The sequence below is a fragment of the Mytilus californianus genome, unplaced genomic scaffold (assembly GCF_021869535.1).
Source record: "Mytilus californianus isolate M0D057914Y unplaced genomic scaffold, xbMytCali1.0.p SCAF_2, whole genome shotgun sequence".
NCBI classification, from domain to species: Eukaryota; Metazoa; Mollusca; class Bivalvia; order Mytilida; family Mytilidae; genus Mytilus; species Mytilus californianus.
The window spans coordinates 131,191,629-131,205,976 of NW_026262668.1; the positions used below are offsets into that span (position 1 = coordinate 131,191,629).

At 31.9% G+C, this 14,348-nt stretch overlaps 1 protein-coding gene across 1 annotated transcript in view; it reads left to right on the plus strand.

The window, feature by feature from the left end:
• The window catches only part of LOC127731043 (5-hydroxytryptamine receptor-like), a 48,589-nt gene extending 35,089 nt beyond the window's left edge, over nt 1-13,500 (plus strand). The window contains exon 2 of the mRNA XM_052239816.1: nt 11,306-13,500. Within this exon, the coding sequence (XP_052095776.1) occupies nt 12,125-13,339 (1,215 nt within the window). The 5' untranslated portion in view covers nt 11,306-12,124 and the 3' untranslated portion in view covers nt 13,340-13,500. The remainder of the gene's footprint in view (nt 1-11,305) is intronic.
• Nucleotides 13,501-14,348: the final 848 nt, after the last annotated feature.

Here is a 14,348-nt window from a genome sequence, read left to right on the forward strand (position 1 = left end):
GGGATGTATATCCAGTCAAGGTCGTTAAAAACTTCCATTTGTTCAAGTTGTCATTAGTGCCGTAGACATAGTAAGAAGTAGATCAGAAAGGTAGGACAGTTAATTGTTTAAGACGAGTAGCAGGATAAGTCAAACAAAGTGGAGTGTTTGAAACCTGTTGAGAGGATATAGATAGGAAAGTTTTGGTTCAGTACAAGTTGTCTAAACAGGGTTAGTGCTAAGGTTTTACGTTCCACATCTCTCACTATTGCAGTGAGTGTTTGCTGTTAAACCATACCTTAGTGCTACCCTGTTATTCCAACAGTTTTATACATATATTTTAATTAAGTTTCATACGCCGAAAGTTTACACCAGTTGAAATAGTTTCCACACATTCGTTTTGATAGGTTTCAGCCTGGTTCCATACATTAGGTTTCAGCCAGTTTCATACATTTAGGTTTCAGCCAGTTTCATACATTTAGGTTTCAGCCTAGTTTCGAACATTTGGTTTAAAACTAATATCAGACTGAAAGGGTTTTGTTAAACTGTTTCAATTTACCAGGTTCGGGTTAAGTTGATAGGTGTTGAAATTCGTTTATGTAGTATTTGTTTTATATTTGGTAGTGATAGCGTAAACTTTTTATTGACTTAAGAATTTTTGAATTGCTCTTCAAATCCCAGGAAACTGGTACGAACCCGAGGATAAATATAATAAAACGTCCCCGCCCGGTTACACGTTACACTATAATATGTGTGCGACAAACGTGTACAATCGATATGGTTAGTACTGCTAAACTAGTAGATCATTGCGTGTCTATACCAATCATGTACATATATACTAGGCAAGTTTAACTGTTTTTAATTTGTAGTGTTTTGTCTTACTTTGTAAGATGTTGTCCTCTGTTTAACAATATATTTTTTTCCAAGATATTTAGGAACTATTCATGTCATCTGTTAATGCTTATATAATCAAAAACAGAAGAGTTGATGTTACACCACATCTCTCAACATCTACTTTTGATTCAAACGACAACGAGTACCACAATAGCTTGGCAGAGTTCTACCATACTTGTACATATTCTTCTTATTCTAAAATTAGATATTAGACAAAACTGAGTACATGGTTGAAGAGACAGGTAGGAACAAATGACTACAATATTTATCATTATCACATTAACGTATAACTTCAAGTTCAGGGAATATATCACTTGATTCTATTTTAATATATAATGAAACTCATTAAAGAATCGTGAAATACCATTTTCTTCATGAACCTATCAAAAGTACGTTTGTTTATCAGAAAATCACTCCTCATTATCCTCAAAATTAAAATAAAAAAACATTAGGAAAATAGTTCGGTCGAAAATATTGTATTACTACCATAGTTATATAATATTTTCGATTTAGAATAATCAATACAAATACATTTGTTTTCAAACGTCAATGCCAAATGTTAACGATATTCAATCATTTTCAAAAGTTTTTAACTGCAACAAATACAATCGTTCAATATTACTGTAAATAGGTTCTCATTAAATATTAATCCCATCAATTAAAAAACAATAAATAATATTTATCCTGTTAATCATCAAGTACGTAAAGAAGCTTTTGGCTATCAATATTGTATTGATATTATTTACTTTGGTTACAAAAGATGGAATGACAACAGCTCAGACGTACTCATTGTTAACCCCCTTTAAACTGGACCAAATACGTTATACCTGCCCTAAAATCCATGACCAAATATTTACAACGTAATCTCAAACTTTTACTTGCTATTTTAGCCTTAGTCAGGTACATGTAGTGTCAATTTTCCCTAAATTTATATCACATCAGGGCTATCTTTAAAAAGTATTTCAGTCTTTACTTTCATTAACAATATCTCAACTCAATTTGTGAACTTTGGGGATCTAACAATATCATGGCTTATTTCCAATCAAATGATTATTATATCTCAAAACACCATTTCTGACCGATTTTTTTTTTATTTTGAGTGTTTATACAAAATTTGTATAGCAAATTGGTATGCAAGGTCCTCAGATGCAAAATTTTACAAAGCGAGTAAAAAAGAAATTTTATAACAAAATGCCTTCAAGAGCAACTTATAGGGCTGAATTAACTTGGGATTTGTTTTGGTTTTTTTGAAAATTTGTAAATTGTTAAACAAATATTTTAAGCAAATGACAAAGACTCTTTATTATTATAGGATTTCACAACCTTGTAAGCAGAGCAAATAACAGGGAAATAATATCATATAAAATTAACCATCTTTAAGAGTTCCATTTCGATTAGCCAGCACTACTTGAGCGTCGTACATAAAGGTGTCACTAACACACGACTATGTATCACACTTTGTATCACGCATACATGTATTTATATATTAATTTAAGTAAAATATGACTTCACAAACAGCAGCTGTTTTTTGCAGCGTAAAACTTCGATGCTGCACAATTATAGGTTGTATTATTATTTATATTTTGGTCTTTTGTCTTTTGGCCATGGTAGTGTCTGCTTTTCTTTGACTCGTGGTTTTCTATTGTCCCATTTCTATTTTGGCCTTTTGTCTTTTGGCCATGGTAATGTCTGCTTTTCTTTGTCTCAAAGTTTTCTATTGTACCCTTTGTACTTTGGTCTTTGGTCTTTGGCCATGGTGATGTCTGCTTTTCTTTGACTCATGGTTTTCTATTGTGCCCTTTGTACTTTGGCTTTTTGTCTTTTGGCAATGGTAATATCTGCTTTTTTTGACTCGTGGTTTTCTATTGTCCCATTTGTATTTTGGCCTGTTGTCTTTTGGCCATGGTAATGTCTGCTTTTCTTTGACTCATGGTTTTCTATTGTCCCCTTTGTATTTTGGCCTTTTGTCTTTTGGCCATGGTAGTATCTGATTTTCTTCGACTCATAGTTTTCTAGTGTCCCATTAGTATCTTTTAGTTTGGTAGACCTTTTATGAATCGTTCAACGGGAGTGCCTTCGATTCTGGAAAAAAACTTCGTATCTTCCTGCCGATTTACCGAAGCAAATACCGTCTTCTGGTGTAGTAAATCATATGCAAGTGTACAATTAACCTGATTCAAGAACATTCCGTTTACGAACAATTTTAAGCAATTGATAAGGGTCTTCCAATAGGTCGCGATATATAAAAATCGTATTTGTAACGATACCAATAGTAAAAATATTTACATTGTTGACCTTATTCTTTTCATATTTATGATTTTTTTACTTTTTGTTATGACATCGGTTTTACATTACGGAAGAGGAAGAGGAACGTGTTATGTAACAAACGGAATAAGGAAAATATTACTCAACCTACACAATGCAAGGTAGAAGAAAGATTGTTTTGTATCAGAGTCGGCCCGTATTCATTAACAATGAGGAAGTTGGTGAAGTTGAATGAAAATAGGTCTGGTACTTGCCAATGAACTTTATTTCCTCGTTATAACAGACCTTTGTTTCCCTGGAATTCACAGAAAAGCGAATTATGAACAAATGTGAAGGAAATTGCACAAAATTATTTTATCCATTATTTGATATCTTTTCTAAATATCACGTGATGAATGAATTTGTAAATTCTTTATCTAATGGAATTTTACAAAATCCTAGATAAAAAATAGTTTTAATAGTAGGCCTACAGTTACTATAATAAGTTATCTGAAATCTGTAAATTTGTAAAATATTGAAATACGATTTTATCATTAAAAACATAAAATTTAAAATCTCGTTTGAATCACATCATTATGTAATAAAATAATGAGACGAAAAATACTGAATCAAACTGTTTTGCCGCTATCACAGCTGAAAAAAGGGGGGAAATATACCAAGAACCAATCGTTTTGATCTTGATGTAAGGTTCGAGGCCTAAAGTCTTTCGTAGGAAGGTCTTTCTCTTAATGCAAGGTTCGAATCATAAAGTCTTCTAATGGATCTTGATTCATGTTAATGGGGAAATTAAACACCTTTGTTTTCCTTCATTTTTCTTTTTTATTTTCTGAGTAGGCTCTTAGGCTGATGCCATTTATATCTAACTAATCGTTTCGGTTTGGTCGAACTTTCTATGAAAGCAATATTCAATGTATCATAGTATTTGTTTATGTCAACAGGCCTTACATTGTAGCTCTATTTTACCAACACCCACACAGATTATTGTCTCGAGGATAGTATAAGGAAAAGGCAATAGGTTTTCTCACGTTTTAATCCTGCTTTGGCTGCTACTTCCGTTTAACTATATAATTATCTCCTTGTCTAAGAACCTTCTGTAGATTATTGTACTTCTAATTTTGTTTAGTTTAAATACATTTTATTTGCTCAATTTAAGCAAAACGAATAAGATACAGGCAAACATATTTATGAGGTCTTCTCCTTAATACAAAATGTCAATATACCAATATTAGTTTGCATGTTAAGGGGAGAATCCGTCAAATATAATACACACTCTTAATGACGAAAAACGAAAATAATAAAGAAATTATTTTGTCGAGTTCAAGCGTTTTTCTATTATCTTAAGTGTTTCCGTAATAGAAATTCAATACTTGCGCGTGGAGGGATTTTCTGTTCTATGTATGTATGTAATAGTTGACCATTTTATAAAACAAAATGTAAACGAGTTGTTTTAGTCCCAGATTTCAATGTTAGTACGGTACGGTATGTGTGTCTTAGTTTTCAGAGTATAAATATTAAAATATTTACTTATTACCTTATGAATTTTGTAGTCATGGTATTGTCCATTAAAATTTCTTAAATAAAATTAAAGGATTTAAACTCATATAATTAAGAAATACCTGAATGTTAGAATATAAACATGCAGCATGATGCTGCATACCAATGAATACGTAGTCCGATTAATCCATCGCTAGTTATATTTTCAAATATGTGTTTGAAAATTTACTTCAATAGACAGACATTTATTGAATTTGATAAATATAAACTAAGAACTTCATATAAACAGCAACATTTTTATCACAACCTTGTTCATGTGACTAATATATAAGGTATGAAAAAATGAAAACTACTCTTTATAAATTTCATGCGTCCGAAGCGCTTTTTTTGGATTTACCTTTATCAGGAACGCTCAAAGTCGAATATTTGAGAGACAAGGATTATAAGTACCGAAACAGTTGAAGAGAAAGATAACAAAAAAGGACCTTAAAAATAATAGCTAAATCCTTCTAAGGTCAACCTTACCTTAAGAAACCGGTGATTTCGAACCTTACTGTTAGAAACCCTTGAGTGAGTAAAGATTTTTGTCAGCAGTTGTAGCCATACAAGTACGTTTATCAACTAACATGTAATGCACATTTTAATCTCATTTTCTCAGTCATGTGTCTAATCAATCCGGATAGATACCTTGGAGTTATCAATGAAAGGAAATGTCGGTTAATCGTCAATAAGATAGCACCGACACAGATGTTTTAAAGGTTTTCTTCTTCGTGAAACAATTCTTCTAACATCGGACACGGACTTCTTTTAAACTGAGTTTAAATGTTCGTATTGCTGTGTGTTTGTTTATTTCACACTGGCTAGATGTATAGGGGAGGGTTGGGATCTCACAAAACATGTCTTAGATACATGATTTTTTTATTAGTTGTTATTGGCTTTAATTTAGCTGTCAGTACCTGCGAGTACTCTCAGATCTGAACATGTTCAACCCCGCCACATTCTGTATGTGCCTGTCCCAAGCCAGGAGCCTGTAATTCAGCTGTTGTCGTTTGTTGTTGTATATCATATTTGTTTTTCGTTTTTGTACATAAATCAGGCAGGTAGTTTTCTCGTTTGAATTGTTTTACATTTGCAATTTCGGGGCCTTTTATAGCTGGCTTTGTGGTATGGGTTTTGCTCATTGTTGAAGGCCGCACGGTCATTAACTTCTATGTCATTTGGTCTCTGGTGGAGAGTTGTCTCATTGGCAATCATACCACATCTTCTTTTTTTATTTTAACCCACAGCAGTTTTGCGCCTGTCCCAAGTCAAGAACCTTTAGCCTTTGTTAGTCTTCTGTGTGTTTTTTTTTTTTTTTGGGGGGGGGGTTGTTTTTGTTTTTATTTTCATTTATATCTTTAGGACTTTATAGTGGCGTCCATTTCTAGTATACATTATTGTTTAGGGGCCAGCTGCATCCCACCCCCGGTTGCGGGATTTCTCGCTGCGTTGAAGACCCATTGTTGGCCTTAGGCTGTTTTCTGCTCTTTGGTCGGGTTGTTGCCTCATTGACACATTCCACGTTTCCATTCTCAATTATATTTCAATCTAAACCCACACTTAAATCAGTAAAAAAATGTTGCATTTCTATATCGCCGAGATTTAGCAATGAAAATCTCAATCCTGATAGCACATATGATGCATTTTAGAGATATCAGTACGCACAGGTATGAAGCAAGAATACACTTCTAAAATATTGAAAAAACGATGATGATAATCAATAAGAAGTTAAAAAAGGAACGTAGTGAACTACTATTTACTTAATCTCTACATATTTTCCCTTGATTTACTTTATAATAAGACTTGAGTAATAAAATATACTTTTTTTTAATACTTAACCATATTTGTAGATCGCTGTCTTGCTGCAAAGCGGAATAACTCCCGTTGTTTTTTCTTGAACTGTCAAGTTGTCAAACCTATTTATGATATATCCAAAGGAATAACTACTCCCACCGTTAAGGGCACACTCTTTTCACACTTTGGAAGAGACTTTTTCTACGTCTCATATTTATTGGGTTTTTTTCAAACATCGGCGTTACTTCTTTCTGATGACTAAAATAACTGAATAGATGCATAATATATCTATGTTAACAAAAGGAACTTAAACTAAAAATAAGGGTATCGTCCTGGAAACAAACTGGCACATTACTTACCTAATTCCGGAAAATTTAAGGTTTATGATTTATTTCTAAAATTCAACGAGGAAATGACAGATATATTACTTATTACGTGTATCAAGGTGATATTCAGTTCATAATTATTTGTTTTATTATTAAACATTTTTTTTTTAATCCCCCCTCTCATTATTAGGTACACATGCATACATTTTCAGCAATATCGACCACTGAGATGTACGTGTTGCAAGGGAGATAGTTATACACATGAAAATATATTTCATTGAAGTAACGTGTAAATAATTTGATAAAGTCTAATTAATTTGTCAATATCTGTTGATTATTTCATTGTTTGATCTTAGTCTGGAAATAATGAAATTTATCTTATATTCAATAATAGTTTACAACATGTTATAAATTAGAACAAATCGTTAATTATTTCCTCTTCGAATAGTGTTGCTATATATCTCTGTTATAGTAAAACAATGAAATAGCAAACAACGGAACAAGTTGTCTTAATAAAACATGTATAGTTTTATTTGAGCTCATCAGATATTGGGCATATTTCTATTTTTTATTTTTTATTATCTATAATAAGTTTGCTTAAGATTTTGTTGGTTTTATTGGTTTATTGTTTAACATTCATTGGCGGTCTTTTTGATAACTTCTTTGCGATAGTTACAATGTATTATGTTATTCGTTAGTATGCATACTCTGAATATTATTATCATCGGAGGTAACATTGAATTTGCTTTAAACAAGATATTTATGAAACCATTCGGTCCTACATTGTACATCTCTTCGGTTCTTATATTTTAGCATCGCGCAAGGTTATGCTCCTTTGTTCCCAGACTGTTTACGACGTCTTTACAATATACCAGAATACTGTACAACCAGTACCCTCTAGTTGTGTATATCCTCGTCCATTGGTCTCTGGTCTTTGGTATTCAGACATTTCCTTTCTTCAGTTTATAAAGCATTGAATAAAACGTTTCTATGGCAACTATTGTGCTTTTTTCGAAAATGTAATTAACACGAGCGTGTAAAAAGCAAAATGTGTTAATTTATAATTTAGATTGTAGATCTGAAGAAACGATATGTTCTTATTTGAAAATATACATATCTTGATCTCCCCTGTGGTTCTATAAATATTTGTATTTTTATTCGGTATTTTGTAAAGATGACAGTATTTGTTAGATTTTTTACCAGTCAAAGTCTATAATTTTATCATATTAACCAACATTTGTATTCTAAGATGCAAACATTTAGTGTTCTCGACATCTACAAAATGGCGCAAACCGTTTCTATGGACTGTTTTGAACTTGCAGTGAGGTAAGAGCTTTTGCTCCGTGTAGAAGCTCTCACTTTGACTTTAAAGACAGCGGTGCAAGCTCTGTTTCTTTGATTTTTTCAAGTTCAAGGATGGATTTTTGACAGAAATTAAAGGTTAATCGATGTTATGTCATTTACGCTGTACAACAGTTTGTAAAAAGCGTATCAAATATACCTGGATTATAATTTAGTACGACAGAAGCGCATTTCTAGTATTTCAAGTTATTTTAACATTCTATAAAGGACAACCTGCTAAACCATGTTTTCCGGGGCCGAGGAGAAAGATAAGAAAACTTAGTAATGATAAAAGATAACATTCGAAGAAATATCTCATGGCTGGGAAAAAGATAAATAACAGTCCACAATACACACTTATATTGCGCACATCTTATATGAACCCAACCAAAAACCGAGGTTGTACTTTATTCTTATTTTTGTCGTTTGCAGCAACCCGCTATACAAAATAATAAAAGGTAATGCATGTCCTGGGATATAATATCAAATTGAAGATATTTACTTCTTACACATGCAGTTGCTACTTGGGCGTTGCTACAAATGGAAAGTTCAAAAAAGAAAAAGTCACATCTGCTATCGTAAAGTTTGGGTTTCAATCGACTCTTACTGTCATTTTCTGTATGTAATACCTAAATATGAGATACATGCTGCGAGTGGAGTATATCATCTATATAGCGGAAAGGAAACAGGAATGCTACCTTCTTTTCATTTTTATTCCTCTTTTCATAAGAAGTCTGTCTCATATTTGAACAGATAAAGGAGAAGTTGTTTCCCGTAAGAATGTTGAGCAAGAAGGTGAACTGTGGTTTATTTTTATCAATAGTACCGCTTAAGTCGACGCTATGGGCCGTCTTGACCTTGTATGCATGATTCGTTCATTGTTGAAGACCCTACATCAACTGCCAAGATGAAGAACAGGAATAAAAGCCCTGTTCATTGATAATTTTCTATGTTTTCTATGTATTGTGTGCGATTTTGTCCCATGTACATTTACTCCATATCCTTTCATTTTCTATGTTAAAAAAAAGTTTAACAAAAGGGAAACGTATGTTTTTAGGTTATTTGTGGCTATTACATTGACGTCTCCATATCTCCTTTCGATCATTTCGATATATAGGTTTTATGTCCACGCTTCTCTTACCAGGATCTGAAAATGCTCTGTTCTACTTTCTGTTTTAAAGAGGTCCTTTTTGACACTTTTGTACTTTTACTCCCACAGTGCGCCAACATTTAGAAAATTCATTTTTATATTTCAAAATGATATACTTTGAAGGTACATTTCCTTGCATACTCAATTTTATCAAAATGGCTGTCGTCGAAAAGACTATCATAGATCGTTGTTAACAATAGATTTGGACCAAACTTTTCTAAATGAAGAGACATTTCATACTGGTACAGTACCATATCGATATATTATACTGATACAGTACCATATCGACATATTAAACTGGTATTGTACCATATCGACATATTATACATAACAAGAATATATCGACATATTATAATGGTACAGTACCATATCGATATATAATACACAACAAGAATATATCGACATATACTGGTACAGTACCATATCGACATATTATACTGATACAGTACCATATCGATATATTATACTGGTACAGTATCATATCGACAAATTATACTGGTACAGTACCATATCGCCATAATAAACTGGTACTGTACCATATCGACATATTATACATAATAAGAATATATCGACATATTATACTGGTATCGACCACATGTATATATATATATATATATATATATATATATATATTATACAATTATAGCTTTGTAGGAGGTCGATACAAGGATATATTGACCTGAAAGAAGTATATTGACTGAGGACGAAGTCCGAGGTCGATATACTTCTTTGGGTCGATATATCCTGTATTGACCTCATAAATAGGCTATAATTGTTATATTATTAATTTCCGACCATATTTGTATCAAAATCGTCATTTGATTTTGTTGTAATTTTATACATATCATATTGTCTCCTAGACAATAACAACAGATTAGTTGTTATTTCATTTACTTTTTTGATATTTTTTTTTACATGTTATGTATTTGAAGATTTTTTTTCTTCAAATAATCGATCATAGATATTTTTTTTTTAACTTTTAACAATATCACGAAATTCATTACATGACGTCACAAAGTATATCGGTTTTTAGATATTCTAAAAATAACAATGCAATATGCTTTTTGCTGTGCAATATGCTTTTTGCTATCCGCCGTTTTCTCTCTACCTTCGAAAATATAGTTTAACATGTGACTATCCCTGAACGAATCAAATTAGTTAAAATATACGAATTAATAATATATTCAAATATAAACTGTCGTGTTGTCATTACTTTTTTATGGTCATGTACTTTTTTTTCCTTTTTATTTGTAAATGAGTAATAATTACGTCGTTAATTTCTCTTAAATGCGAAACTTATAATATATAAATAATTACTAAATTGAGACCATGTTGTCTCACAGATAATATTCTGATGATAATTATAACTAAAATTATCACACTCATTTTGTCATTACGGAGTAACGTTATATTACGTTTTAATGCTATTACTCCTCTACACTGTTGAAAGATAACGTCGTTTTCCCCATCAACTTTTAGGAAAGATCTTACATCGAATGACACCAAACATATACCTGTGGGGAAGGATGCTGGAAATCGATCATATTCTTATCACTCAGATAAATATATTTTACAGAAAGGTTATCTATAATTTAAGCTTCTACAGCAGTGTTACGCAATATTCTGTCAGAAGTAATTACTGTTATTCATATTACTGTATTTATCTTCAATATGTCTCAATTTTCATAAAATACAATGTAGACAACATTTGTATAATAGTTAATGATAAGTTTGTATTATGGACATGTCGCTATTATTCAGTAATGTATCAGCGTTTTTATAATAACATCTCTTTATAACCGAACTGTCAATAAAAAGTGGTATTTGGGTAATAGAATTAAGTGGCTTTAGCTGTATATTAATTAAACAAGCTATTATGGCGTAAAAATGTATGTGTTAAATTACACTACTCTAGAAATTTACTCGAATTTGTTGTCATCAATATCTTCATAATGCTGAGAAATCTACAATTTACACTTCTGTTTATGACTAAAATGAACAATGTGTTTATTTTTATTTTCAGTTAAAACAAGCTGAACATAGAACGACAGTTATAATCAATAAGAACAAAATGGAAAGGGTATCGGTTAAAAATCATAAGCACTGTAAATCTGACTGAAATAACATTTAAACAAGATGTAAGTATGAATAAAATATCAGTGTGCTTGAAAGGCGGAAATGTTGAATTACATTGAAAGTATTCGTTTTATGTAAAACACGAAGTCATGGTGGTGCAACAATATTCATTTCCGGATTATATTTAACATTGGATTGAACACAGTTAGCTATTAGTGGATATAACGATCAACAATAAACGACAAAAGTCGTGAATAATTGCCAAATAAACACTGCATTGTTATATTTCTTAGCATATGAACAGAATCACTCGGGTATTATTGATCTGTCAAAGGATTACTGAGTAGATTGAATGAAATATAACAACCAGTGATCTTCGAATAGATATGTAACTTGTCAATTGATTGGTTAACGCAATCGTCCAATGACCTTTGGAGATACAAATGTAAATATTATTACTAGACATCAACGTTATTTACAAATGATTATTTAAAATGATCATGCATGGCTTTATTAAGTGGAGAAGTCGTCAGCTGATATAACAAGAAGGTTCTGTAGAAATTAAAGAAATATGCCGTAAATTAACTTAGGAATTATAAATAGTATTACAGACAAATATTCTATGCAAATATGAAATAACTTAATGCTTTACAATAGGAATATCATACAGCTTGGCATTTCAAATGGAGAATAGAAAAATAAAATAGGAAATATTATCTCAAAAAGGGACAGAAAGTTTATCATATTGTACAGCTTTGATTCAGGCATGGAATTAACAACATTTTACAATACAACTTTCCAAGAAAATATCACGGAAACACCACATAAAATTGGTGGTCCACAAATCAAAAGCTTGGGACATTTAGTCGGAACTTCCGTTGTATTAGGACTAATGATATTAGCCACCATAATCGGAAATGTTTTTGTGATAGCCGCTATTATTCTGGAGAAAAACTTGCATAATGTTGCTAACTATTTGATATTATCTTTGGCTGTAGCGGACCTGATGGTAGCCACACTAGTGATGCCGTTAAGTGTAGTATCCGAGGTTAGTGAAGTCTGGTTTCTAGGAGGTGAAGTCTGTGATATGTGGATATCCTTTGATGTTTTGTGTTGTACATCTTCTATTTTACATCTTGTTGCAATATCTGTTGACCGATATTGGGCTGTCACCAACATTGACTATATTAGAAATCGAACTGCAAGACGAATTCTGCTGATGATTGCCATGGCATGGACAGTGGGCATGTTTATTTCTATTCCACCTTTGTTTGGTTGGAAGGACGAAACACCTTCGCCTGAATTTACGGGGAAATGTATCATAAGCCAAATAGACAGTTACACCGTGTTTTCAACAATTGGTGCCTTTTACTTGCCGACAGTTGTAATGTTAATTATTTATGTGAAAATTTTCCAAGTAGCAAGATCTCGAATTAGGCGGAAAAACTTTAATAAAAAACAATATGCGGCAAACAAGAATGTTGACGATCTTGCAAAAAGTAGTCTTTTAAAAGCACCGCCATCACCTATCAATGGACATACATGTTCAACAGACATAACGTTGATAAACGAAACATCTTGCAATGGAATGGTTAACGGAAATTCAGACAAGAACGACAACTCAAAGGTTCATTCGAATGCTTTGGTTGAACAGGTTCCAACACCGAAGGGAGATTCTATCGCTGCTAAAGCAAAGCGCGCAAAGGAAAAATTAGAAATGAAACGTGAGAGGAAAGCAGCTCGGACTCTTGGAATAATCACAGGTGCATACATTGTTTGTTGGTTGCCATTTTTTCTGATAGCTTTAATTGGACCTTTAGGACAATATGAATTTCCGCCTGTTTTACATTCGATAGTGCTTTGGTTGGGCTATTTTAATAGTTTGCTAAATCCTATAATTTACACAATTTTTAGTCCTGAGTTTCGACACGCTTTTCATAAAATATTGTTCGGCAAATACTCACAAAAATCGCAGAGATAAAATTCACATTATTTCATTTAATTGAAAATAAATTTATGAACAGTATAGCAAACTTTCGCATTATTTATTCATTATTTATACCTTTTATTTATTATTTTGATGATTTTAATGTTATGTGTTTATGAATTATTCTGATTTAACGATAAATTGATCAAAATATATGCCGTTTCTACAGAGCTTTCTATTTCCAATATGCATAATTGACTTTCATGAAATCAAATAACTTACTAAGATCAAGATATATATATATAACAAGTGTTTCATCAAGTACGCATGTATATTCCACATGCCATATATTCATGCCATATTGTGTTTCATCACGGAGGCATCAAATTAATGTTGTTTGTCGTTATACCATTGATTATTTTAACATTGTATGCATTCATATAGATTTCTGTGAAAGGACAATCCCCCTTAATCCCACTGATCCAGTTACATCAGAATATTTGCGATAAACTAAGTCGTTCATTATATCTTTTTGGTCCATATAGTATAATTTTTTTTTGGAAAATTGTCGTTTCGTCTCATGTGCATACTTTTATCTTTTCTTTTGCGAGTAGAAACTGAAAATATAATGCATTTTGGTATCTGAATATTTAAATTTTGGCCCCTCGATCTTGATTCTTATTATAAGAAATCCTAAGTTACATATATAACAACGGAGAGTCAAATTTAAATCGACAATTTAGATATTAGGTACTGAGAACCCTGAAATCTTGAACCACTTTTTTAAATTTCTGCTTCCTTCATATTCTATTTATTGTGTCTGGTGAATTATATGTCCAGTATTTTTCAGGGTTTCACATGTGTGCCTAATGTCTAGTCAGAATATCTGCAATTACATTTAACCTTTGTTCAAAGAGACAGCATGCTCCCCCTTTTTAATCCAGATTTTAAAAATACGGATAACGATACTATAGAATTATATTATTCAACTCTAGAAAATTTCAATAGCATTATTTTTTTATATAGACCATTCAATTTTGTTTACAAAGTGAACTAAAAAATA